The sequence below is a fragment of the Terrapene carolina genome, unplaced genomic scaffold, assembly GCF_002925995.2.
Source record: "Terrapene carolina triunguis isolate 2854851 unplaced genomic scaffold, T_m_triunguis-2.0 Scaffold233, whole genome shotgun sequence".
Classification (NCBI taxonomy): domain Eukaryota; kingdom Metazoa; phylum Chordata; order Testudines; family Emydidae; genus Terrapene; species Terrapene triunguis.
The window spans coordinates 11,558,250-11,584,237 of record NW_020664584.1 but is presented as its reverse complement, the minus strand read 5'-3'; the positions used below and the strand labels follow the sequence as shown (position 1 = coordinate 11,584,237).

At 44.7% G+C, this 25,988-nt stretch overlaps 1 protein-coding gene across 4 annotated transcripts in view; it reads left to right on the top strand.

The window, feature by feature from the left end:
* Positions 1 to 25,988, top strand: part of PHF20 (PHD finger protein 20) — a 153,219-nt gene that overhangs the window by 10,809 nt on the left and 116,422 nt on the right. For all 4 annotated transcript variants that reach the window (XM_026656850.1, XM_026656848.1, XM_026656849.1 and 1 more), the window contains exon 2: positions 8,516 to 8,630. In XM_026656850.1, the coding sequence (XP_026512635.1) occupies positions 8,548 to 8,630 (83 nt within the window). In that variant the 5' untranslated portion in view covers positions 8,516 to 8,547. The remainder of the gene's footprint in view (positions 1 to 8,515; positions 8,631 to 25,988) is intronic.

Genomic DNA, 25,988 nt, shown 5'->3' with positions numbered 1-25,988 from the left:
TAAACCTTACGGATGCTGTGTCCTAAATGTGTGGAGGTCTAAAATTCTAATGCAGGGCATTAATTAAAGAGCTTTGGCTACCTATAAGCACACTTACCTGGGTTTTAAAATAGAGCAGTGTTTAGCTATACCACATATTCTCATTGTAGATTTGTCTTTTACTATTTACCTTCACAGCATAGTATAGCCTTTTGTGCATGGAGGCAAATTTCTGGCAATTGTTTGAGTGTTGCTTGACATAATAACAAATCCAGCAGTATTGGGGTAGTCTCCAAAGGGAAGTGATGAAACAACCATAGATAAGTTAATGCGGTATGTGGTATGTACTTATTAGGTGGAATGGGAAATAGGCCCAAAATATGATCTTCCTTCTGTACTATATATGAAATCTTGATATTTGCATTTGTTACTGTTACAAAGTGTAGGTTATAATCTAAACCCATCTAAATTACTTAGTGATGTTTCCTGCACATATATCTCTTGGAAATGCTTTGTCCTATTTGATGGTGTTGGCCTTTTTCTGGTGTGCTACTCTTTTTCTCCTGAGTAGAATCATAGGGTAAGAAGTTTAGTCTAACCCCCTGCCAAGATGCAGGATGTGTTGCATCTAAAGACAGGTGGCTATCCAGCCTCCTTTTGAAAACCTTCAGTGAAAGAGCTTCCACAACCTCCCTATGAAGTCTGTTCCATTGTCCTACTGTTCTTGCAGTTAGGAAATTTTTCCTGAGATTTAATCTAACAGAATGGAAGTAAACACTTTACAAATTATTAAATTATACCTGAATATAAAAAAAATTAAACTTTTTCTTACGGAAAAAGGCCAATCTCATTTGTGTGTAATTTCCCCCCCTCTGTCCTCCAACAGTGTAATAGCTACATGAAACTTTATAGACTTAAAGCCCTAATTGCTGAGCCACCTACCCAATATCAAGCCACTTTAAGTTGTCTGAAGTTAGGAACCCAAAATCACCACTTCTGAATATGTAGACCCACACAGTAAAATTTCTTCTTTCTCTAGCCTTTATTCCTAATAGTTGCCCACAGAACACTGCCAGTCACTATTCACATAGGCACTAGGCAGCTCAGCGTCTTGACTGCTGTTTCTTCACAAGTTTAGCCAAGTCCTCTTTGAGGAATGATTGGCTAAGCTGGCTGTCCATTATAAACCTCAGTCTACCAGCTCATCCTAATTGCAGGATCAGTTCCAGTGTTCTTAAGAGTGAAAATTGGGTGTGGCAAATGTCACCTCACAGAACGACAGGTTACCTGGTTGCCCAGTTCCTGCCTTGGACTAGGAAGGGGTAGGACTTTCTGCTGCCTCAACCTCACTTGTGGAGCTGTTTAGTGCTATCACCCATATTCCTGTGCTACTACCTACCTGGAAAGTAGGACAGAGGCAGGTAGCCATTAAGTTACTTGTATTCTGGTAGTGCTAGGGTCTATTATACTAGGCAATGTGTAGAATACAGCTCCTGGCTCAGAGCTTACAACCTAAAAGATAAAATGGACAAACACCTACAGATATAGGTGTTATCAGGCGCTACTTACCTATTGTTACGGGACATTTAATCTGTTCGTGGGATTTTTTTTAATTCTGAGGAATTTGTTTTATTTCTTGTCTCATGCCTCTCCGGGCCTGGTGCTATTGTCCTAGGTCAGGGTGAATTTGATTTAAATCATGATTTAAATCACTAGTCAGGAAGACTCAATTTAATCATGGATTTCTATATAAAAGTGCATTCTTGTTGGTTGTTATAACCTTAATATATATTCTTCACAACTCAGAGATCGATGTAGGTTTCATTTTTAGACGGGGTACACTATACATTTTTAACGTGACTTATTTTGAAAACTTTTCAGATTAGTTTTACAGCTATATCAGAAAATGAATGAATGATTGGTTATTTCATTTACCAAAAGTAATTGAAGCAGATATTTATGAAGTCATTGGGGGGTGAACTATCTCCAATTCAACAGGTTAATCATTAATATTTGGAGGATTTTCTTGCCATGCTGTATTAGGAGGATAGACATTTAAATTGTTTTATTTAACTAAAACAACAACATTATGTATTCTGGATTTTTTTCTTCAACACCAAACAGAGATAATATTTTAACAAAACATGCATAAAATTTTTTGAATTTAGTTAAACATTCAAGTTTTTTAAAATCAGGTTTGTTTTTAAAATTCTTTTTAACTAAAATAGTTAAATTCATTTTTTAAAATATTTCAATCAACTGTCAGCCAGATCAACGTGAGAAACTTAAAATATTGGCTTCTGCAGCTAAGTCAGTCGTCTTCACCTTCATTTTTCTGTTTGTTCAATATCTGGAAAAGAAAAACAAGCTTTTCTGCTTTTTTCAGGTCCCAAACGATTTCTCAATTTGGAACGAATTAGTTCAAAGGAAGAAAATATTCTTTCTACACCGGCAGAAGAAGCTACAGCTGTTAAAAGTGAGATTCACTTCAACAGTCTCTGAATCCAAGTGCTTAAGTGACTTCTACCAGTTCACTGGTGTGACTTTCTTTCAAACATCATCATCAGCAAACATATATTTCTTGAATGGTTCACCCTTAGCTCTGAAGTTTATTATAGTTGGCATTATGGAGGGATGATTGCTGGATATCCATGTCATAGCCAACTCCTCCTCTTCAGCAGTTAAAGTTTGACCCTGGTACCGAGTATTGAGAATATTTGCAAGAAAATGAGCTGGGATAGTGCTTGTTCTATTCGGTTTTTTTAATGCTTGTAATTTAACTCTGTCATTGCATATTACTCTTTTTAAGATCTCATTCAGTTCCTTCCAAATTTCAACAGTATCAGCAATAAAACAGCTATTTCCCTGCATTTTGTTCAAGGATACAGAAATAAGCTTCAGGGTACTCAGCATGTGTTCAACATTTCTCTTAAGCCCAATGTTGAGAACTTTGGCTGTGACAGTGCCATCTATTTTTTTTTCACGATTTTGTTCACAAACTGTCATCAGTTCTTGATACAGTGCTCAAAACAGTCCACTGCTGAGTTCCATTGCACGTCTTGTGGGAGAGTTAGCTTGGTTCCTCCCACTTTTTTCAGAGCAGCTGCTGCGAAGTGGTTATTATGGAAGTACACCTCTACCCCAATATAACGCTGTCCTCGGAAGCCAAAAAATCTTACCGCGTTATAGGTGAAACCGCATTATATCGAACTTGCTTTGATCCGCCAGAGTGTGCAGACACCCCGTCCCCCCCGGGGCACTGCTTTACCACGTTATATCCAAATTCGTGTTATATCGGGTCATGTTATATTGGGGTAGAAGTGTATTTTGCAATTTCAACAACATTAGCCTTTATTTCTGGAACACTGAAGTCTTTGGCTAGGAGGTGCATTAAATGAGCACTGCAACCGTCGTTAGCTTGGGACTCTCTTCTAAATAATTTCTTCTCATCTTGGATACATTTGCAGCATTGTCTACGACCAAGCGGCGTACTAGACATTTGAATTTTATTTTTCACAGTTTTGTTATAGCTTTTACTGCTGCTACTTGTAAGTATTCTGCTGTGTGTGCATTTCCTGGTGTATCAGTTGTTTCTGTAAGGAAGACATTTCCTTCTTCTCTTGTCACACAAGCACATGCAACAGGATCATTGTGGACATTGCTCCATCCATCAAGACTCAGGTTAACAATTGTACCCTCTAGACCTTTTGGACACTGCTCAATTTCTCTTTCATACACTTTATCCAGCAATTTGCCTGCGACATCTGCTCTTTTGGGTGTATCTTGGTCTTAATGACTGAACCATGTTAATGATGTGTGGGTTCTCAATCATACGGAAAGGAGAGTTTGTTGCATAAACAAACTGGGCAATTTTTTCATCAATCACCTCTTTTTGTAATCTGGTTTTTATCACAAACTCATCTGTGGTTGTTTCTGGATGATGGAGATTTTTTTTTTTTTCTTTTTGCTACAGGTGATATACTGTGGCTATGTGACATACATGATGTGACTGAAACACTATCATTGACAGATAACTCTGAAACTATAGAAAATGATGGTGATCCTGAAGGTGGATAGTCTTCAGAATCCTGTATGTTGAGGATGGATTCTCCTAAACAAAATAAGTCAATGCAGTTATTTAATTATTATTACCATACTGCTCATTTAGTATTACTCATTGCATTCACTGACACTCAGTACTACTTTAAAGATGAAATTATAAAAGGAAGATCTGCCTATTTCAGCTATTTATATTTTATCACAACTGCATCCATAGAGTAACAACTATATTTTTTGCTCAAACATGAGAATTCAAGAATAGTCCAGAAGGAAGACAGGCATAGTCCCTAAGAAAAGTATGAAATAAAAAAGTTTACCAACCTGAAGATCCTGCATGTTCAGACGTGTTCCTTTCATCATCTTCAAGGCAGCTTCCTCCTGAGAAGGAACATTTCTCATGATGTTGTTTCATTCGGGCAACCAGGCCTTGCATTTCTTTGTTAAACTGTTTGCATTTTGCATGTATGCCTGTCTTACCCACAGGTAGAGGAACTTCATTAAAATATTCCCAAACTGGGTCTCTCTTACAGTGTGCTGCCATTATAGGTTTTCACTTTTAGTGAGAGAATGGTATGGTAAATGTCAAATCAATGAAGGCTACACTCAGAAAGACCCCAAGACTTCTGGAATACGCTGCTCAAACAGTTTCACTTTTGTTTCTACTGCTTGTCCCTCCCTTCTCACGTTTATCTCCGGACTCCTTCTCCTTGTCCAGATCTATACTGCCCCCAACAATCTTCTATTCATTGAACTTTTTGAAACTTTGCACTTTTAGAGAGAGGTAAGGGATTGACTCTGTGTATACAAATTTGCAGAGGGACAATAGGGTTTTTGATTTAAAAAAAAAAAGTCATTGATTTTTATCCACTCTGGTTTTCCTCTATTGCTTGGAAAAACAATGAAGATCAGCTGTTCGGTATGAAAGCACTATGCAGATTCATAGCACAACATTATATATTTGGTTACGTTCATAACTATTGGGTACTGGAAACCTTTTCATTTTTAATGAAAGCTTAAAAATATTCCTGACATAGGTCTCTCCCTAGAAAGCCTCTTATTTGCTGCTGATGTTTGAATTGATCAAACCTTGATGTAGAATTAAAAACTGAAAATAAAAATACTTAAATCTCAATCACCTTTTTACTTACCTGTTAAATTCCACATCCAGAAGAGGTGCCTTTCCTACTCCTTGGATCTCAATTGTTCTTCTTTCCCTCTTGGTTCCTGATCCTACCCTCACCTGCTGGTTGACTTTCTTGTGCCATCTGGGCCCAGCACCTACTCTTGCCACTTATTTGACTCTTCTGCCCCCCTACTTCATTAAGATTCTCATTCATTATGGATCTGACCCAGTGGAAGTCTTTCTATTAGCGTCACTAGGAATTGGATCAAGTACTATTTGCTGAGATTTGAGTCTCTTTTGTCGTCATGCATGTTCCAAAGGATGCAAGCAATGTTGCAGTGCAATTAGGAGCTCACAACAGACTCCAGTAGAGCCATCCAGGATGGCTGCTTGTACAGGTCTTTTCCAGGCTCTCTCCTGAATGAGGAGCCTGGCCCCCATAGAAGTAGCTGGAACTGAGGAAGAAAGCTAGCCAACACAAGGTGACATGCCTGCTCTGTATAGACCACCAGCAAGTGTTTCATGGACCACAGTTTAAGAGCCACTGATCCAGTCCATCCCCCATGGAGGCCCTTGCTGGGGGCTTTCCCTGCAGTCTATTTTCTAGTGTTTTCTTCTGGTTTGTTTTAAATGTCACAAGCAGCGTGGCTTCCATCACTTCCATGGAGACTATTCAACAGTTTAACAGATTTCACAGTTAGGAAGAGTTTCCTAAAACTGTTTTATTCCAGCTATATGTTTTCTTTTCCTAATTTCATTCTGTTAGTTCTAGTTAGGGCTTGAAATGAGCCACCCCAGAAAAGGGGCAGAGTGGGGAGGCAAACAGAGAACCACGAGGGTCAGTGGGAGGTATGGAGGCACAGCTGCCACCAAAGACAGGGCAATAGGGAGTGTGGTTAGTGGGGTATGAATAGATTTCCACTCTTTTTTTTGTTCCCACTTTCACTTCTGGTTAAATACTTTTTTTTATTTTTGAGTAGTTTTAACTAGCTTTGCAGGTGTGGGACCTGATTAGCTGCACTTAATGTTACTTAAGACTAACTCCAGTAAATGGGGGAACATTGGTGTAAAACTGGTGCAAATGAGGCGAGTCATTGGTATTTGCATAATTAAGAACCTATTGGTGTTTCCATCATACATGTTTTTGTGGTTTAAATGGGTTTACCTGTGAAAACTCACTTTGAGATGAAGTACTTGCTATATGGATTAGAGAAAATGTGGGTGAGGTGATATCTTTTATTGGACCAACTTCTGTTGGTGAGAGGATGGTGGTGTCTCTCACCAACAGAAGTTGGTCCATTAAAAGATATTACCTCACCCACCTTGTCTCTCTAATATCCTGGGGCCAATACGGCTACAACAATATTGCATGCTATATGTATTATCATGAGAATTTTTCTAATTACTACTTTCCATGTGTTTGAGGAAGGTGGTTTCTGTTCTTTGTGTGTTCTGGTAAAAACAAACTTTTTTACTTTTTAAAATACTTTTCCCCCCATAACTGTTAATTTGGGGCTAGACTTTCAGAAGGGCTCAGCTCTCATTTAGGAACATAGCAGTTGCCGGAGTGGAGCACACCACTAGTTCATCTCATCCAGCATCCTGTCTCAGACAGTGGCCAGAACCATATGTTTCAGAGGAAGAAACCCTATAGTAGGCAGTTATGGGGTAATCTTTCCCCCCAGAGAAAGCTGCTTCGTAAGCCTCTGTAGTTAGATGTTGCCTTATGCTGCAACATTTGAGGATTTATATCCTTTCCAAAGTTCTTGTTTGTTTTTAAAATACTTATTATAGCCCTGGATATTCTAACATCTGTTAGAAAAGTTTAATCCTTAATGGAATCCTGCTAAACACTTGTTCTAAATCAGGGGTTCTCAAACTGGGGGTCGGGACCCCTCAGGGTGTCATGAGGTTATGTGGGGGGTTGTGAGCTGTCAGTCTCTACCCCAAACCCCGCTTTGCCTCCAGCATTTATAATGGTGTTAAATATATTTTAACAAGTATTTTTAATTTATAAGGGGGGTCGCACTTAGAGGCTTACTATGTGAAAGGGTCACCAGTACAAAAGTTTGAGCATCACTGTTCTAAATGATATCTTGTGCCAGTGAGTTCCACAATCAAATTGTGCACTGTTTCCTTTTATCAGTATGTCCCCTTTCACTTTCATTGGATGTCCCTGTGCTCTTGTACTGTGAGAGACTGAATAAAAGTTCCTGATCTATCTTTATTAGATTGTTCATTAATTTGTAAACTTTGATCAGGTCTCCCCTCTAAGTTACAATCTCAACCTTTTCAGTGTCATATACAAACCTTGGAGTTACTTGAGCATAGAGACTGCCGGAGTAGGTTGTAGTCTGTATTGAATTCTTAAGTTAAAATGGTTGAGGTACAGATTTTAGGAAAAGGTGCTGTTGAACAGGACTTTGCAATTAACTGGACCTAGAAATTAACGGGCTACTAAGGCAAGACTTCCTTAGTGTGTTTTTTAGTAGTACTGGAGGCATTCACAACAATTAGCTATTTTTTAAATAGTTTTCAATCAAATACAAAAGAATAAATAGGTGAAAACACAGGAAAGGGAAATAACATACCAGGTGATATCTTAGATCTGAATTGACAAAAATAAATCATAATCATATTAAGTCCGGTCTTTACTGTATCGATGATGCCACTAGTAAGGTACACTGCAGTGTGCAGAGAAAGGATGAGCTAATTCATTGTTTTCAGGAAGCTCATTAAAATGGCAGTTTGTGAGTGTATGTTAATTGTGTACATAATTAACTCTTGAAGAGATTCCTCACTAGTTTTACTAGAGCCTATGGTCTTTGTTTTTGTTTTTCTGGTTCTGGTAAAAAAAAAAAAAAAAAGTTTTATTCTTATCACAAACATCACAAGACTCAATACTCAGGCGATATGGAAAGGCCATATTTCACTACATTAAGTGTTCTGTATTCTTTCATTCCTTTGTATGTTCTTGAAAGCTTTTCCTCTTCTGATAACTGATTTTTCTTTTACACCATATTTTTCCATGAACACCGTAAAAAGTGCACTCTGGGGGCTACCATGGATAGGTAGCTTTTTAGCAATAAACTCTCCCCCCCCCCCCCCCCCCACTCCTCACTCTAAAAGATATTAGCAGTTCACCTAGAATAACTCAAAAATTTGCTTGTAAAAAATTTCATATTGATTTGAATCTCAGACACTTTCACTAGATTATTCCTTGTAAATAGGAAACATTGAGCAATGAATTATTTAAGAATACTTCTAACATTTTAGATGTTTTGGATTTACAGTGCATAGATTTATTTTTGTATGTATCTTTATTAGTGATTGATATTCAATTGCATTTTTCAGGGGAATAAAAACAGCGGTGTTGATATTACAAAATGACAAAACATCCACCGAATAGAAGAGGGATCAACTTTGAGGTGGGAGCCCAGTTGGAAGCCCGTGACAGATTAAAAAACTGGTATTTTTTAAAACTTAATATTATATTAACTATCACAAAAAGTTTCTTAGAATGTTACAAACACTTGGTGATATTATAGTTTTATTCTTATCACAAATGTTCATGGAATCCTGTTCAGTGGTTTATGGAAAATTAGTTTATTTGTGTTTAACAGGCTTATCTGTGTACAATATACAAATTATAAAGCAACCGTTTCAAAGTGGAGAGTCTTTTTCGGCCCAAAATATCCAAGACAGAACCTCACCTTGCTCCCATCCAGCAGTATTTATGCTTCAGATAGTTTATAAGACCTGCTGTCTTGTACTGATTTCTAAAGGTGGCCAAATACTGGATTGAGGGGCTGAAAGTAGGACTATCCTCCTGTAGTGGGTGCCCTAGGTTGGGAATGTTGCTCTTTTGCCTGCCCTCTGGAGTTGAACTGTGAGGAAGAATATTTGTTGACTATAAATTCTATGATGGGGCAAAAAGAGAGAGTATATTTTGGAGTCATAGGAAGCTAGTTTAGAGCCCAGGTGTTATCTACTGGGCCTGCTCAGTAAGCGGGAGGCTGCATTCTGTTTGCACTATCTGAAGCTTCTGAGTGATCTTCAAGAGTAGTTCCAGATACCTGTAGAGTGCCCTATGCTAGTGAAATTTGGAAATAAGCATGGAGAGATTCATGTCGGAGAAGAGCCATCTGAAGATAGCATGAAATGCCTTTTACCATCACTGTCATCTAGGAATCTAAGAATAGTATGTGGGTCCAATATTGCCCCTGAAATTGAAAATCACTGGAACCAGAGAGTTACCTTCTGAATGCAAAGATCAGTCATTATTCACCAGTAACTATATTTTTCCTTCTGGCTGCCTGCATCAACTTCATGTTATATGGATTGAGCCTGGCTTTCCTCCAAGAAGCAATCTTGGTTTGGCACAGGCAATCAAGGTTACTGTTTTAATTACAGAGATAGTACTCAGCTCTTTTTGCCTCTGTCAGCCTACAGATGGTATTGCAACCCAAACGTCTTTTCCATCTCCCTCATCAGTCTTACTACTTCTGATTTGTCAGCAGGACAACAACAAATTGGATTTTCCCATGAGGCCCGTTTAGGAGGATGAAGTGCTCATTGACACACTTTACAGCTCTTGTCCTAAAACAGGCTGTTACATCTGAAATGCCTTTAAACATTGTCTTTAATTTCCTCTCTATTTTCTAACTAACATCAGATCTTAAATCCTGCTTGGCTGAGTTTGAGGTATGAAAGAATAAAGGTTGCCATGATAGTTTTACAGCTACAAATATTTAAGAGTATTTGCATCATATCTTAAAATCTTAGCTTTTGCTCAGATTAGGAGGACTGTTTTGATTATGGTTCTGTCCTGAATCTTTGTGCATCTGTGGTTTTCCTCCCTCTGTGGCTTTTTCTTCACTAGAGAAATTTGGCATGCTGACACTATGTAATTCCCAAGTCTGCCTGTAACACACCTTGTGTACATGAAGTACTCCCAAGGTGTATATTCCGTTACAGCTACTATTGGGTTTATATTTTATTTAAACCTTTGTGGTCCTCCACTGTGCCAGTCTTCAACATTCCAAAAATACTCCTGAGAACATAAGAATGGCATAATAGGTCAAACCAGTGGTGCATCTAGCCCAGTACCCTGTCCTCTGACAGTGCCAGATGCTTCAGAGGGAATGAACAGGACAATTACTGTATCAAGTGATCCATCCCCTGTCCATCCAGTCCCAGCTTCTGGCAGTCAGGTTTAGGGACACTCAGAGAATGGGGTTGCATCCCTGACCATCTTGGCTGATAGCCACTGATGTACCCATCCTCCATGAACTTATCTCATTCTTTTGTGAACCCAGTTATACTTTTGACCTTCACAACATCCCCTGGCAATGAAGTCCGCAGATTGACTATGCATTGTGTGAAGAAGTACTTCCTTATGTTAGTTTTAAATTTACTGCCTATTAAGTTCATTGAGTGAACCCTAGTTGTTGTTGTTCTTCGAGTGTTTGTTAATGTCGATTCCATTCTAGGTGTTCAAGCACTCACGTGTGCGGACTTTGGAGATTTTTGCCTTAGTAGTATCTTTAGGGTCGCTTGTGGTGTCTCCTTTAGTGGCTTGATCATGCGTTGGTATATCAGGCACCGCGGGCCCTACGCCCTCTCAGTTCACTTTTACCGCCTGTGTTGGTTAGTCAGAGCGCCTTTCTTTGCACAGCAAAGGCTAGCACTTTTGTCTCTTCTGAATTTAAGACTTAGGGCCTTGTAAATAGTGTTAAGTAGTTAAGTGTAGTTAGGGTCCCATCACCTATGCCTGTAAGTGACCCACACAGCAGCTGCCTCGAGTGCTTGGGGGAATCACATGTGAAGGACAAGTGTTGTCTCTGTAAAAACTTTTGACTCCAGGACCCAGAAAGAGCGTGATATTCATTTGAGGGCTGTCCTCATGGAGACTGCTCTCCAACCGGCTTCCGAGCCGCCCTGGCCGGACTCAACCCCTAGTACCTCAGTCTCGGAGCGCAGCACACTCCCGACAGCAGGCTCCGCCTGGCACCGCTCCCTATCACTGGTGCCCAAAATGAAAACTAAGAAGCACGGCTCCCTGGCACCAGGCAAGAAAGGGCATTGGGCAAAGGACCCAGTTTGAGCACTCTGGAGCCATGTGGATTTGCTTCCCCAGTCAGGGTCCTTAGCGCCTTAAAAGATCCACCACCTACTCCTGTGAGCAGTAGGGGATCCAAACTTGTGGTAACATCGACACCTTCCCAAGCTCCTCCAGTGCCAAGAGAGGAGAGGCCTCTGTCCACGCTGTCGGCACCCTGTGTGCAGCAGGAAGCGGCAAAGGCTCCCTATGAGGGCAAGCCAGCCACCAAGACCCCCCCAGAGGGCAGTTGAGCGCCGCCGATCCCCTGAGGCAAGGCAGTGCTCTCCGTCTCCATGCCACAGGTCTCTGGCATTGCAGCCCAGAACCTCTGGGGCTTGCCCTTGATCACTGGCACCGCGTTTGTGGTCGCCGCCATCTCGATGTGTATCGCCTAGCGGGAGGCGCCGGTCACCATATTATTGGCACTTTGCCCTCCTGCTGGTCGTCCTCTCAACACAGATCTCCATCAACTGCCCCATGGGAGCACTCTCCATCACGACACTGGTCCCCACGACACTGGCACCGGTCCTCCCACTTCAAGCACCAGTTTCTGGCGGCGATGGTCAGCAGATAAACACAGGCGTTGATGGCCCCGCTGTGGTCACTGGAAGGGGATTCCACTGGAAGGGCAGTTTAGCCCTCGCCAAGACTCCACCGGCGTGATTGGGCACCAGAAGCTGCGTTGACTTCTATGGTGCCACCTTGGCAGCATGGCCAGTGACCAGCGTAGTGGCCCTATTGGAATGCGTGGGGCATGCTAGTGATGCCGATGCCCCCTTCGTACCGCTCATCTGCTATCACTTTGGAACAACAGTTGACGGCACCGGGCTCGGTGCATGAAATGCGCTCAGAGGTCGGGGTAGAGGAGATAGTGCCCCCCCAACCCCCTTCCTCCATGGGATGATTCCCCAGGGCCTCCCCTGGCGGTACAATGATCGTCCTCATGTCCGGACGAGGTGGTCATGGGACCCTCGAGGGCCAGCCGCTAGATGATTTTAAAGAACAAGAACACCAGGCCCTGCTTCGACGGGTGGCTGAGAACTTGGGCCTAGAGGTGGAGGAGATGGCCGAGCAGGCGGACACCTTGTTCAGTGTGCTCTCAGCCTGTACCCTGCCCATGATGTGCTACCAGTGCATGATGGGGTCCTGAAAATTGCCAAGGCCCTCTGGAAAACCCTGTCGTCCATCTCTCCTACCACCAAAAGGGACGAAAAGAAGTACTGTGTCCCAACCAAAAGGTTTGAGTACCTATATACCCACCCTTCTCTGGGCTTGCTGGTAGTCTTTGTGGCCAATAAGAAGGAGAAGCAGGGGCACACCAGTTCCAACTCCCAAAAATAAAGAGGCCAAATAATGGGACCTTTTAGTGAGGAAAACTTATTTGACAGCCAGCCTGCAGTTCCGGGCGGTGAATCACCAGGCTCTTTGGTGGGTACAATTTTAACTTATGGGACTCTCTCTGTAAGTTCAAGGAGCCCCTCCCCCAAGATTTGGCGCAGGAATTTGGCACCCTGGTAGAGGAGGGTACCACGACGGCCAGGTGCTCTCTCCAAATGGCATGGGACGCGGTGGACTCGGCGGCTAGGGTGGTCGCATCGACGGTGGTCATGTGGCGCAGCTCCTGGCTTCAGACTGCTGGCCTGTCCCAAGAAATGCAGACCTCAATCCAGGACCTCCGATTCAATGGGAATGGATTCTTAGGTTGCATGGGTTGAAGGACATGCGGGCCACCCTTCGCTTGCTGGGTATGTGTACACCACAGTCTGCAAGGAGGCAGTTCTGGCCGCCCCCACTGCCAAGACCTTGGCAGACTTGACCAGGAGTCTGCAAGGAGAAAGTATTAGAGACACAAGCTTTACTCGTCGTCGCCACCCCTCCTCCTCCTGCTTACCCACGCAGCCAAGCCAAGCATCCTGGGAGCCAAAAGCACTCATTTTGAAGGTGCACTCGAGAGTGATGCCCCAGTCAACTCCCTGGATCCACCTTGTTCTTTCCTCGACTGTCTTCATCCCTACAGTTTGGCCTAGTTGTGGGTCACCTCAGACCGCTTGGTGCTAGAAATAATATCTCAGCGCTATACCCTGCAATTTTTGGCTGCCACCCCCATTCTTCCCCCATCCCTCTTCAGCGACCCTTCTCATAAGCAAGTCCTGGTTCAAGAGGTCGAGAACCTCTTGTACTTGGGGGGCGGTGGAGGAGGTCCCTCAGGTCATGAAAGGAAAGGGGTCCTATTTCTGCTGCTTCCTAATCCCGAAAACAAAAGGGGGGCCTCAGACCTATTCTGGACCTGCGTTGCCTCAACAAGTCTCTCAGGAAGTTGAAGTTTCGTGTGGTCTCCCTTGCTCCATCATCCCCTCCCTGGATCGGGAAGACTGGTATGCCGCCCTCAACTTCAAGGACGCTTATTTCCATGTTCCAAAGTCACAGACGTTGCCTCAGTTTCATAGTGGGCAGAAGCCATTTTCAATTCACGGTGCTGCCCTTTGGCTTCTCATTGGCCCCAAGAGTGTTCACAAAATGTATGGCGCCAGTGACTGCTTACCTGAGACGTTGAGGGCTCCAGGTCTTCCCGTATCTCAGTGACTGGCTCATCAAGGGCAGGTCTCCAGAACAAGTACAGAGGAGCCTCTATCTGGTGTGTTTCACCTGCTGCGACCTGGGCCTGTTAATAAATGAGAAAAAGTCCACCTTAAGGCCAGTCCAGCTAATAGTTAATTGGGGTGGTTTTTGACCTGGAAGCGCGTTTTTAGGCCATGTCAGACCTGATCTCCCATGTGAAGAACCACCCGCTCACCACGGCTCACACCTGCCTGTGGTTGTTGGGCCGCATGCACGTTCGTGGTCAGTCATGCCCAGCTCCATCTCCGGCCTCTGCAAGCGTAGCTGGTGTTGGTCTACATCCCCAACAGGAACAACCTAGACCAGATAGTCAGGGTGTTGGATCACATCTAGTCGTTCCTGGTGGTTGGATCAGTGGGTCAGTGTTGGAGGGAGTTCCTTCGCGGCCCTGTCACTGACCCTGGTCTCAGATGCTTCGGACCTGGGCTGGGAAGCCCACCTGGTTGCGGGATGATCTGGCCCTCCGTTTCAACGTCAGGGAGCTCAGAGCGGTTCACCTGGCTTGCCAGGCTTTCTTGCCCCACCTGAAGGGCAAGGTGGTGGAGGTCCTGACAGACAATACCGCCGTGATATATTACATCAACAGGCAGGGTGGAGCCAGGTCATTGGTCCTTGGCCAAGAAGCTCTCCGCCTTTGGGACTTTTGTGTGCAGCATACCATTCATCTGGTAGCTGCGCGCCTGCCTGGGATCAGGAATGTATTAGCAGATCACCTCAGCAGGAAGGTCTCATTTCGCCACGAGTGGTTGCTCCATCCAGAGGTGGTCAGTATAATCCCCCAGAGGTGGGGGACTCTCCGGTTGGACCTGTTTGCATCCAGGCAGAACAGGAAATGCCATGTGTTCTGTTTGATATGGGGGATGGACAGGGACTCCCTGTCAGACGTATTTCTCATCCCACGGTCAGGGGCTATGATATATGGCTTCCCACCAATTCTGTTGATTCACAGTGTCCCTGTGAAAATCAAGCAGGACAGCGCAAAGATTATTCTAATAGCCCCTGCGTGGCCTAGTCAGCACTGATTTGGCACGCTGCTGAACCTTTCAGTAGCCACCCCGCTGCAGCTGCTCCTCCTGGCTGGATCTGCTGTCCCAGAACTAAGGCAGCCTTCTGCACCTGAACGTGGTGGTGCTACTTGACAGTATGGCTGCTGCATGGCTAAACGCGGACAAACGGGAATGCTTGGCCCCGGTTCAGCAGGTCTCGTTGGGTAGCAGGAAACCCTCCACCAAAGCTGCTTACCTGGCCAATGGAAAAGGTTCACATGCTGGGCCTCGGAACAGCCTATTCAGGCCCCTCAGGCTTCACTGCAGGAGATCCTGGATTATATTCTGTACCTCAAACTTCAAGGTTTGTTCCTGTCATCGGTCAGGGTCCATCTGGCTGCTATTTCGGCTCCATTCTCTGTTCCAAGGCAGGTTTGTCTTCGCTCATGATATGATGACCTGGTTTTTGAAAAGTCTGGAGCATCTCTACTCGCATGTCTGGGATCCCATCCCTCCTTGGGACTTGAATCTCGTGCTGCTGAGACTAATGCCCTTTTCTGTACCTTTTCCGGTTCTAATATATCTATTTTGAGATATGGCAACCAGAACTGCATGCAGTTTTCAAGATGTGAGCAGACCATTGATTTATATTTTGATATTTTTTGTTTTATCTATCCCTTTCCTATTGGTTCCTAATATTAGCTTTTTTGACTGCTGTTGCACATTGAGCAGATGTTTGCAGAGAACTATAAGAACATAACGGGCCATACTGGGTCAGACCAAAGGTTCATCTAGCCCAGTATCCTGTCTTCTGACAGTGGCCTATGCCAGGTGCCCCAGAGGGAATGAACAGAACAGCTAATCAAGTGATCCATTCCCTGCTGCCCATTCCCAGCTTCTGGCAAAAACTATTAAAGACTTTCTGAAAATCCAAGTACAATATATGGACTGGATCACCCTCGTTTGTGTGCTTGTTGACTCTATCAAAGAATTCTAATAGATTGGTGAGGCACAATTTCCCTTTACAAAAGTCATGTTGACTCTTTCCCAATGTATTGTGTTAATCTATATGTCTGATAATTCTGTTCTTTATTCTAGTTTCATCCAGCTTGCCTGGTACGGAAGTTAGGCTTACCAGCCTGTAATTGCTAGGATTTGCCTCTGTAGCCCTTTTTTTTTTTTTTTTTTTTAAATAGGCGTTACGTTAGCTACCCTCCACTCACCTGGTACAGAGGCTGGCTTAAACAATAGGTTACATACTGCAGTTAGTAGTTCTCAATTTCATTATGAGTACCTTCAGAACTCTTGCGTGAATACCATCTGGTCCTGGTGACTTAACTACTGTTTAATTTATAGATTTGTTCCAAAAGCTACTCTATTGACACCTCAATCTGGGACAGTTCCTGGGATTTGTTACCTAAAATGAATGGTTTAGATGTGGGAGTCTCCCTCACATCACGTGCAGGAAAGACCAATGCAAAGAATTCAGGTAGCTTCTCTGCAATGGCCAGGTCTTCCTTGCGTGCTCCTTTAGCACCAATGTCATCCAGTGATCCCACTGTCTGGCAGGCTTCCTGCTTCTGATGGATTTAAAAAAAAAAGGCTGTTAGTTTTCGTTTTTTGCTAGTTGCTCTTCAAACTATTTTTGGCCTGCCTAATTATACTTGACTTGCCAAAATTTATGCTCCTTTCTGTTTTCTTCAGTAACTGCTGTAACTGCTTCTGTTTGCTGCATGCCTCTTGGCTCAATTTTGCAATTCCATGTGGCATGTTCTCTGCTCAATACAGGTAGTTCTGGAATGTAATTCTGGGAGCTACTGAGATTCTTTCCCCCCTTTGCTATGGACCTCTGAAATGGAGCAGGCAAGGTCTGTCTTTCATCATTTTGGGAGAGACAATATAAAACAAATATTTATTTGAGTTTTGCTGTTGCTCTAGCTGGAGCTGCTCTACTCTGCTTCCTGTTCAGCTGACTCCAGGGTTCATCCCATCATAATGCTATACTTTCAACAAAATTGTCGTTGCATGGCTCGTGCATTGTGAACTGGACCTTTATGTCCCTCATTCTACTTCTAAAATACTTTCAAAATGTAATTATTAGATCATATATTCAATAAAAAATATTGGACGTGGCAGGATTTGTGCCCGAGAATGCTGTGGGGCCTAAAGTCTGCGTAATTTAAATGGGTGACACTGGAGTGATTTTGGCTGTGGAGTGATTTTTCCAGGCATCCCTTTTGGATGATATTAACTCTGGTTAGAGGAGTTCCTGAAGCCAGTCCCAGGTCCTCTTCATTCCAGTGGGGAGTAGGTTACCAGTCTATTCCTAACTGATTTTATAGAGGCAGTTATGGAGCGATGCCTCCCTCAATCGCTCATTCCTGGAATTGCGCAAAATTAATGATGCACTTCATAGAGGTCCCATGTGATAATTAGAAATAAATGTACTAATGCCTCTTGGTTTTGTACATTGATTGTTACCCCCACCCTGCACATCAACCCAAGTCCACATTAAAAATTAAAATGGTCAGGAAATGTAAGTGCATTTCCAACAGCAATATTAACATACATCCACCACAAAATATATTAAACTTGTCAACTTTTTTGTGCAGATCATACGGTCTTCTGCAAGAGTTGCAGATGCTTAGCATCAGTAAAGATTTGGCTTTGAGATTTTTTTTTCTATATAATTACTCTTTCCTCCTAAGCTGTGTATTTTTAACAAAATTATCAGCATTCAAATGAAGGATTTACGAGGTTTTCTTTTCTATTGCATGTAGATACAGTAACTGTTAGTATTTCACAAGCTTTTGCGTTGTACATGTAAGATTTAGATTGTTTTAAGTAGAAGTGTAACTGTTTGGTAATTTGTTTTCATTTGAGCTATCCTCCAGGGCCTTAATAATCTTAAAATATTACTTTTGCTGAGAACTGGATGTACTTGCAATTAGATTTGAATAAAATATCCCTAGAGTACATGCTTCGTGTGTGTGTGTGTGTTTAGTAGTACCTTGTAGTCAGTTATGGCAGATTCATAATACTGTTAAATTTCTTTAATAAATGAGAATTTGCCTAGAGAATTTTCACTTCTGTGCTACTGATTAGAAAGTTTTCAAATTTCTAATTGGACAAGTACAGGTAAGTTGAACACTTTTTTCTTTTTTTGCATAAAACAACAAAAATCTGTGATTCAGAGGCAAAAGTATTGGTGTTAAGTTGTAAGTGTATTTAGGGTAAGAGATGTATTAATGAAACACCCACTTATAGTACTATAGCTATTGAAAGAGTTAATATACAATTTCACTTAAATGCTTACAGATACTACAGTATATGTTCATTTTGTAGCATGTTTTATTGCATTTTTATTTCAATTGACTTTCATGATTCTGGATTGTCCTCTTATAGAATAGTACACCTTACCGCAGGATGCTGTGTATCCATCTAAAGTTGTAGTGAAAAAATTGTTTGACATTCAAATGTAGTATTTGAGAAGTATGTCGTCATGTAATTTAAGACTGTTATAATACATGTGCACAAGGAGCAGAGTAAAGGTTGTGTTGTGTCATCTTGAAATTTGTGATGTTTATAGCTTTGCTTGCCTAATCATGCAACCATAATGTTCTCTAAAGGTAGCTCAGTAGACTAAATTTCTTTTAGTTTGTTTTTAAAAAATAAAAATAAAAGTTGAGGTGTTTAATGTGCAATTCATTTATCTGCGTGTCTGTCTTCAGCCAGCCTTTTCTAGGCGGTACTCTGGTTCTGCTGCCATGTGCAGGAAATACATAAGCTTATGTTTAATGGATGATACTGGTATGCCTGCCTCTTCAAAATGTCTGACCTTTGTTGCTACAAGTACTATTGCCAAATGGAAGAGAATGGGGGAGAGAGCACCAAACAAGGCCACCCCTTTCTCCAAGCAAAGGCAGATGACTTATGTATGTTGTAGTTGTAGGCACTGGTTTATGATACACTGTCACCAACTATTTGATAAAATTAACTCTGTACCAAAAGTTTCTAAGAGCTAGTCAACGCTACTGAAACGCTTTTGGCATTCTCAGCTGGTAGGAAGGTCTCGTGTGTGTATCTGGACATGACAGATGAAGGGATTCATTTTCCAGTTCTTGTCAGAGGTCATTCCACCTTTCATGGGTCCTGCTTGATTGAGATGGAGGATGGTAGGTAAAATATAGGGTTACCATATTTCCACAATCAAAAAAGAGGACACTGGGGGGGGGGGGAAGCCCCCATCCACTCCCTGTCACTTCCCACCCCCTGACTGCCCCCCTCAGAACCCCAACCCCCCCTGCTTCTTGTCCCCTGACTGCCCCAACCCGTATCCACTTGCATGGGTGGCAGGGTTGTAGAAATTTTGCTGGTGCCCAGAAAACCCCCCCCCCCACCTGCCTAAGGCTCTGGGAGGGGGATTGGGTGGGGGGAGGAGGTCTGGGGTGTGGGTCCTGGGCTGGGGATTAGGGTGCAGGAGGGGTGCAGGGTGCAGGTTCTGGGATAGAGTTTGGGTGCTGGGTGCAGGCTCCGGGCTGGGGCAGGGGGTGGGTATGCAGGAGGGGGTAAGGGGTGCAGGCTCTGGGATGGAGTTTGGGGGTGGGAGGCGGTGCAAAGGGAGGGGGTGCAGGCTTTGGGAGGGAGTTTGAGGGCAGGAGGGGGTGTGTGGGAAGGGGGGAGGGGGTTTGGGAGGGAGTTTGGGGATAGGAGGGGATGCAGGGGTGAGGCCTGTGGGTCTGAGGATGAGGGGTTCATGATGCAGGAGGGGGCTCAGGGATGGAGCAGAGGATTAGGGTGTGGGGGGATGAGGGCTGGGGCTGAGGGGTTTGGGATGTTGGAGAGGCTCAGGGCTAGGGTGGAAGGGCAGGGTAAGGGCAGCCTGTCTTCCCATTAGTAGATGGGGGACACTAGGACCCGGGGACAGCAGACAAGGGAGAGGCAGGCAGGGCGGGGCACACAGGGGGGGACGCGAGGAGTGGGGGTGGCAGGTGGAGGCCGGGGACCCATCCAACACTCCCCCGCTCCCTGACTTCCCCCCCCCCCCTTTTCCCCCCCCCCCCCGGACTCCCCTTACCATTCTGGCTCCACGTGTTTGCAAAATACTGTGCCCGGTGGGTCGGTTTGTGTGTTACACAGGGCTGCAGACAGAGGGAGGGGGGAGCAGGGGTGGGCTCTGGCTGCTGGAGGCCAATGGGAGTGGGTCAATCGGCCAAGCCACCCAATCAGCAGCTGCACTCTGCATGGAAGGGAGGGAGGGAGGCGAGGGAGAAAAAACCCCCGGACATTTTAACCTTGTTACCAATTCCTCCCGGACGGCTATTTAGAGACACAAAAGCCGGACATGTCCGGGGAAATACGGACGGATGGTAACCCTAGTAAAATATGATAACGTTTTTGTTGACTTTGAAGTCTGTCTTCAGGCTGAGCAAGATAGAACATCTTCATTCTTCTTGGGGGGGTAGGTGTAATTGTGTATCTCTAGAGTACAAACCTTTTATCAATGTCTGTTGTGGTCTTATGCCAAATAGGTCATAGCGATTGAGATATCTTATAGATTTGAGAGGGAGCTATGCAGGCTCTGAGATCTAGCTGTTGGCAGTTTTTTAGATTGGGTTTCAGTAAATATTTCATGGATGCTTCCTATAGGGGAGAGATCCTGGAGCACTGGGCCTAGCACATGAGCTGAGGTCTGAACTAGAGGCTATGAACCAAAGTTAGGCCATGTATTAAAGTAAATGTTCGCAAGTTCACTGTCCAATATATGGCATTGGCAAAAGTATTACTAGTGTTGCTAAAACATAGGCACTCCTAAGAAGTAACAGATACTGGGTATATGTGAGAACACACTCCAAAAAATAGCCCAAGAATATCCTGACTGAACACCAAATAAGAGGATGTTTTGCCTGAGACACCTGGAGCATGATACAAGGGGAGTAACAATCAAATGTCATGAAACACATAAAGTGATAGGTAAGTTGTTTGTTTCAGTCTATAAATGTTGGGGTACCTTGCTGTAACCTTTTGTGTGGCTGATGGGACAGCAGAGACTCCTGCGGACTGAGCTGCTCCTTGCCACAGGGCATCTGGCCGAGCGCCTTTGTTGCCAAACTTGAGTCTGTGGTCTTTCTGGGTAGTACTGTCGAGGTCTGCTGAACCAACTATCTGCGCTAGGCTGGGACAGCAGATGGAGAGAGCGCACACGCACCTAACTGATCACACTTCCTAATCTAACATCTCTCTCTATTTGAGAAAATTGTAGAAAGTGAATGTCCCAAAGTGTTACGTAGCATTGTGACCTTCATCTCTTTCTGCTGTGTATAACGGTTTGTAAAAAGGTTTCCAATAATTTTGAAGATATCTTCTGGTTCTTCTTTGAGTAGATGCAGATGTGAATTCCACTTAGGTGTATGTGCGTGCTGGAACCTTTTCCCTAGCAGTACCCGTAGAGGGTCAGCACTTGCACCTCATGGCTGTGGCTCCTCCCCTGGCTATATGAGTGGGTGACAGCCCTGACCCTCCCCTCCCCCCCAGTTCCTTATCGCCCATGGCGATGAGAGTCTGAGTTCTGTGTGGTTGTAGTCTCACAAACTCTCATTTAGTGGTAGCCTAGTTTATTGTTGTTGTGTATATAGTCAGTTACTTAGTGTTCCCTGGTGCTGCCCTTACCAGTGTCCCTCCCTTTTTGTGGAGGGACGATCCCCAACAGTGTCTCCCACATAGGGTGCTTGCTTTGTCTCAGCAAGGCCCACCTTAAGGAATACTGTTTAATTTTTAAATTGTTTAAAAAGTGGAATCGGGTGGTGCTGGACCTTCACCTCAAGCAGCACCTGTTCGAACAAGTTATGCGGCCTTATCTGGTACAGAGGCCCTCCTTGGGCTGAAGATCGCCCTTGGGCTCGGAGAGCGCTCCCACCTCTTGTTCTGGGACAGGTGCCTCACTGAAGAGACAGAGGAGCCATTTCTTGTCAGTGCCAAAGAGGAGGTCTCTTAAGACTGGGACGCTCCAGGTGACTGGAGGAAAAGTGCAGACCGGCACAGGCCCAGTTCTGTGCCATCCCACACACCAGGTACCTCTGATCTTCCTCGTTACCAAGAGGGAAGGGCAGAAACCTCATACCGTTGACTCTAGTTCTGGCCTCCGGGTGTCTGTTGAGTGTGGTACTGACAAGGGAATTACCGGTACCAACTGTGTCCATGTTGTTAGCATGCCAGGCAGCTGCAGACCTCTGCCTTTTGGTCCCGACCTCACCGTTGGTCCAGGACTTTCCCAGGGCTGTGCCGCCTATGACCCCTCCAATGGAGGAAGCCGCTAAGCCTTTGTGTCTGTCGGCGCTGCATCTGGATGCTTCCCTTCTGTGTTGGGGATGGAGTCAGTACTGGAATCAGTGCAGGGAACCTTGGCCTGGGACTCTCGTTGGCCTGCTGCATTCCACACTTCAAGGCGGCTCCCACCTTCCCCCTCCCCCCACTCTACAACATTGCCACCTTCAGGTGCTCCAGTACTGATGTTTGTTCCAGGACCGCCCACTGCCTGTGGCCCCGGCATGCTCATACTATCTTCATTGAGAGCACTAATTCCCGCCTCTTTCTGGGCAACAGATGAATTGGACTGCCTACTGGCTCTTTCAGGCATCACTCTGCTTATGTTGCCAAGATCGTGTGGCTCTGATTCAAAATTGGAGTTGTCATCGTTCCGCTCTGCATTACTTAATGAAATCCGGGGCCACCAGTGAACCAGTATGGCTTTCAGGGTTGGCAGATGCCCTGTGGCCGGGACGGAGGTCCCTGGCCTGGTCCCTATTGGTCACCAATGTCCTATTCCAGTGGTTCTCAACCAATTTACCATTGTGGGCCGCATCCAATACTACCTGTATGGCACTGAGGATGTCACATGGGCCGCAGCTGTGTGCTGATTGGGCCGCAGGTTGAGAACCACTGCCCTACTCCTATTAGTGGCCTTGGACTCAGTGAGATGCTCCTCATTCACAGAGATCCCACTTAAAGCTGAAGTCATCCTCCAGGTTGACAGTGGTGGATCTGAATCAGACTTAGACCAGGCCATCGGTGGTCTTCCTCCCCACAGAACTGCTATTGTCCTCCTCCCGGGTATGTCTTCCTGGGAACGAGAGCGGGTTTTGGGTCAACCAAGATCTTTGTCCTTGTTGCCGAACAGTGCTGCGTTGCTGAGTTCATCCTCTCCTTCTATCCTGGAGGATTTTTAAGGCGTATCAGTAGACGCATCCCTGGGCATCCAGGCAGAGTTCCTCCAAGAGAACACACACAAACTGGTGGACATTTTACAGCCTGCCGTCCCCTGGAGAGTGGGCCTCCTGATCAATGATGCACTCCTCGAGCCGATGAGAGCCCTATGGAGGGAGTACACAGGCTGTGGTAGTGAAATACTTGAAGTGCTGCTTTGGTCCTATGCAGGGATGTCAGGGGTTCTGTTCCCATCCAGCCCAGAACTCCCTGGTAGTAATGATGGTAAATGACAGGGCCTGGCAGAGTAGGTTCATGTCTACTGCCAAGGATAGACACTCCAACCGGTTGGATGTTCTGGGCAGGAAGGTCTATACCTCATTGTCCCTGCAGATGAGGATTGCTAATGAATAGAGGCCCTACCAAATTCACGGTCCATTTTGGTTAATTTCATGGCATAGGATTTTTAAAATCCTAAATTTAATGATTTTAGCTATTTAAATCTGAAATTTCATTGTGTTGCAATTTTAGGGGTCCTGACCCAAAAAGGAATTTGGGGGTGGGAGGGGTTGCGGTACTGCTACCCTTATTTCTGCGCTGCTGCCTGAGAGCCGGGTAGATGGAGAGCGGTGGCTGCTAGCTGGGAGCCCAGCTCTGAAGGCAGAGTCACTGCCAGCAGCAGCACAGAAGTAACGATGGCTTGGTATGGGATTGCCACTCTTCTGTACTGCTGCCTGCAAAGCTGAGCCCTTAGTCAGCAGCTGCCACTCTCTGGCCTCCCAGCTCTGAAAGCAGAAGCACAGAATGATGACATGGTATGGTATGGTATTGCCACCCTTACTTCTGTGCTGCTGCTGGCGGGGCACTGCCTTCAGAGCTGGGCGCCTGGCCAACAGTTGCTGCTCTCTGGCCGCCCAGCTCTGAAGGCATAGCAGAAGTAAGCGTGGCAATACTACGACTGCCCTAAAATAACCTTGTGACCCCTTGCAACTCCCTTTTGAGTCAGGACCCCCAATTTGAGAAATGCTGGTCTCCCCTGTGAAATCTGTATAGTATAGGGTAAAAGCATGCAACACCAGATTTCACGGGGGGAGACTAAATTTCACGGTCTGTGATGCATTTTTCATGGCCATGAATTTGGGAGGGCCCTACTAATGAAGAGACTTTACAGGTCAAGTATGACTGCCTAAATTGGTCAGTCATGGCTAAATTTGAAGAGCAGTTGTCCGAGCTGTCATGTGAGGAGTTTGAGATGTTGGTTGCAGAGGGCTGTTTGTCCTAGAAAGTCCCTGCAGTCTATCTTTGAGGTTGTGGACACTGCGGCCAGGTTCATGGCCTTGGCAGTAGCCATGAGGAGGGCTTCCTGGTTGCAAAACTTTGGGGTTGCCCTAGACGTCCAGTAAGCCATAAAGGACTTGTCCTTTGATGGCTGAGTCTTGTTCTCGGACAAGATGGGTGACACCTTGCATTCCTTCAGGGATTCCAGGGCTGCCTTGAGGTCCTTGGATGTGTACATGCCATCCGTGCAAAGATGCCACTATGGGGCGCAGCAGCAACATCACCCACAGCCTGCCTTTGCGTAACATTGTCCCCGAAAAAATGGAGTACCGTATAAAAAGGGATAGATCCTAAAAAGAGGAAGCAGTCGGGTGCATGCTTTGGGCAGCCCTCAGTCTCTCCCTCGGCACAGGCCATGTGCCCATTTTTTTACTCCTTTGTCCAAAGCAGTGGTCCAGTCATTCCTCAATCCTCCCATCCCTTTGGCCCACTTTTACAAAGCTTGGGACTCAGTTACCTCCAACAGCTGGGCCCTAGACACTGTAAGATCAGGCTACGCTATCTAGTTCCTCTTCATGCCCCCTTTCCTCCTCCTTTCCCCGTCCCTCTTCTGGGATCTCTCACAAGACACTGCTTGTTGAGCAGGTTAGCGCTTTGAAGTTGGGAGCAGTGGAGGAAGTTCCGCCAGAACACTTGGGCCATGTTTTTTATTCCCGGTACTTCCTGATACCATAATCCAAGGGCGCAATGAGACCTGTTCTCGACCTTCGTGGCCTCAACAACTTAATCAAAGTACATGAGATTCTGTATTGGCTATCCTCCTCGTGCTGTCTCAGAACGACTGATTCGCTGCTCTGGACCTTCAGGACACGTACTTTCATGTGGCCATTCTGCTAAGCCACTGGAAATTTCTTTTGTTTTGTGGTAGGAGAACGCCACTTTCAGTATACTGTTCTCTCGTTTGGCCTCTCTTCTGCCCTGCTTTTTGATAAACAAAAGAGATAGTATGTGGTGAATTGAAAAATACAAGTACTGTAGTGCAATCCCTTTGTCATGAAAGTGCAACTTACAAATATAGACTTTTGTTGTTGCATAACTGCACTCAAAAACAAAACAATGTAAAACTTCAGAGCCTACAAGTCCAGTCAGTCCTACTTCTTGTTCAGCCAATCGCTAAGACAAACAAATTTGTTTACATTTACAGGAGATAATGCTTCCCTTTTCTTATTTACAATGTCACCAGAAAGAGAGAACAGGCATTTGTGTCGCACTTTTGTAGCTGGCTTGCAAGGTATTTACCTACCAGATATGCTAAACGTTCATGTGCCCCTTCATGCTATGGCCACCATTCCAGAGGACATGCTTCCATGCTGATGATGCTCATTTTTAAAAAAAAAAATGTGTTAATTAAATTTGTGACACAATTCTCCCCCAAGGAGTTCAATGTCCCCTGATCTTTTTTTACCTGCATTCTGCCATATATTTCATGTTATAGCAGTCTTGGATGATGACCAAGCACATATTGTTCATTTTAAGAACACTTTTACTGCAGATTTGACAAAATGCAAACAAGGTACCTATGTGAGATTTCTAAAGATAGCTACAGCACTCGACCCAAGGTTTACGAATTTTCCCAAAT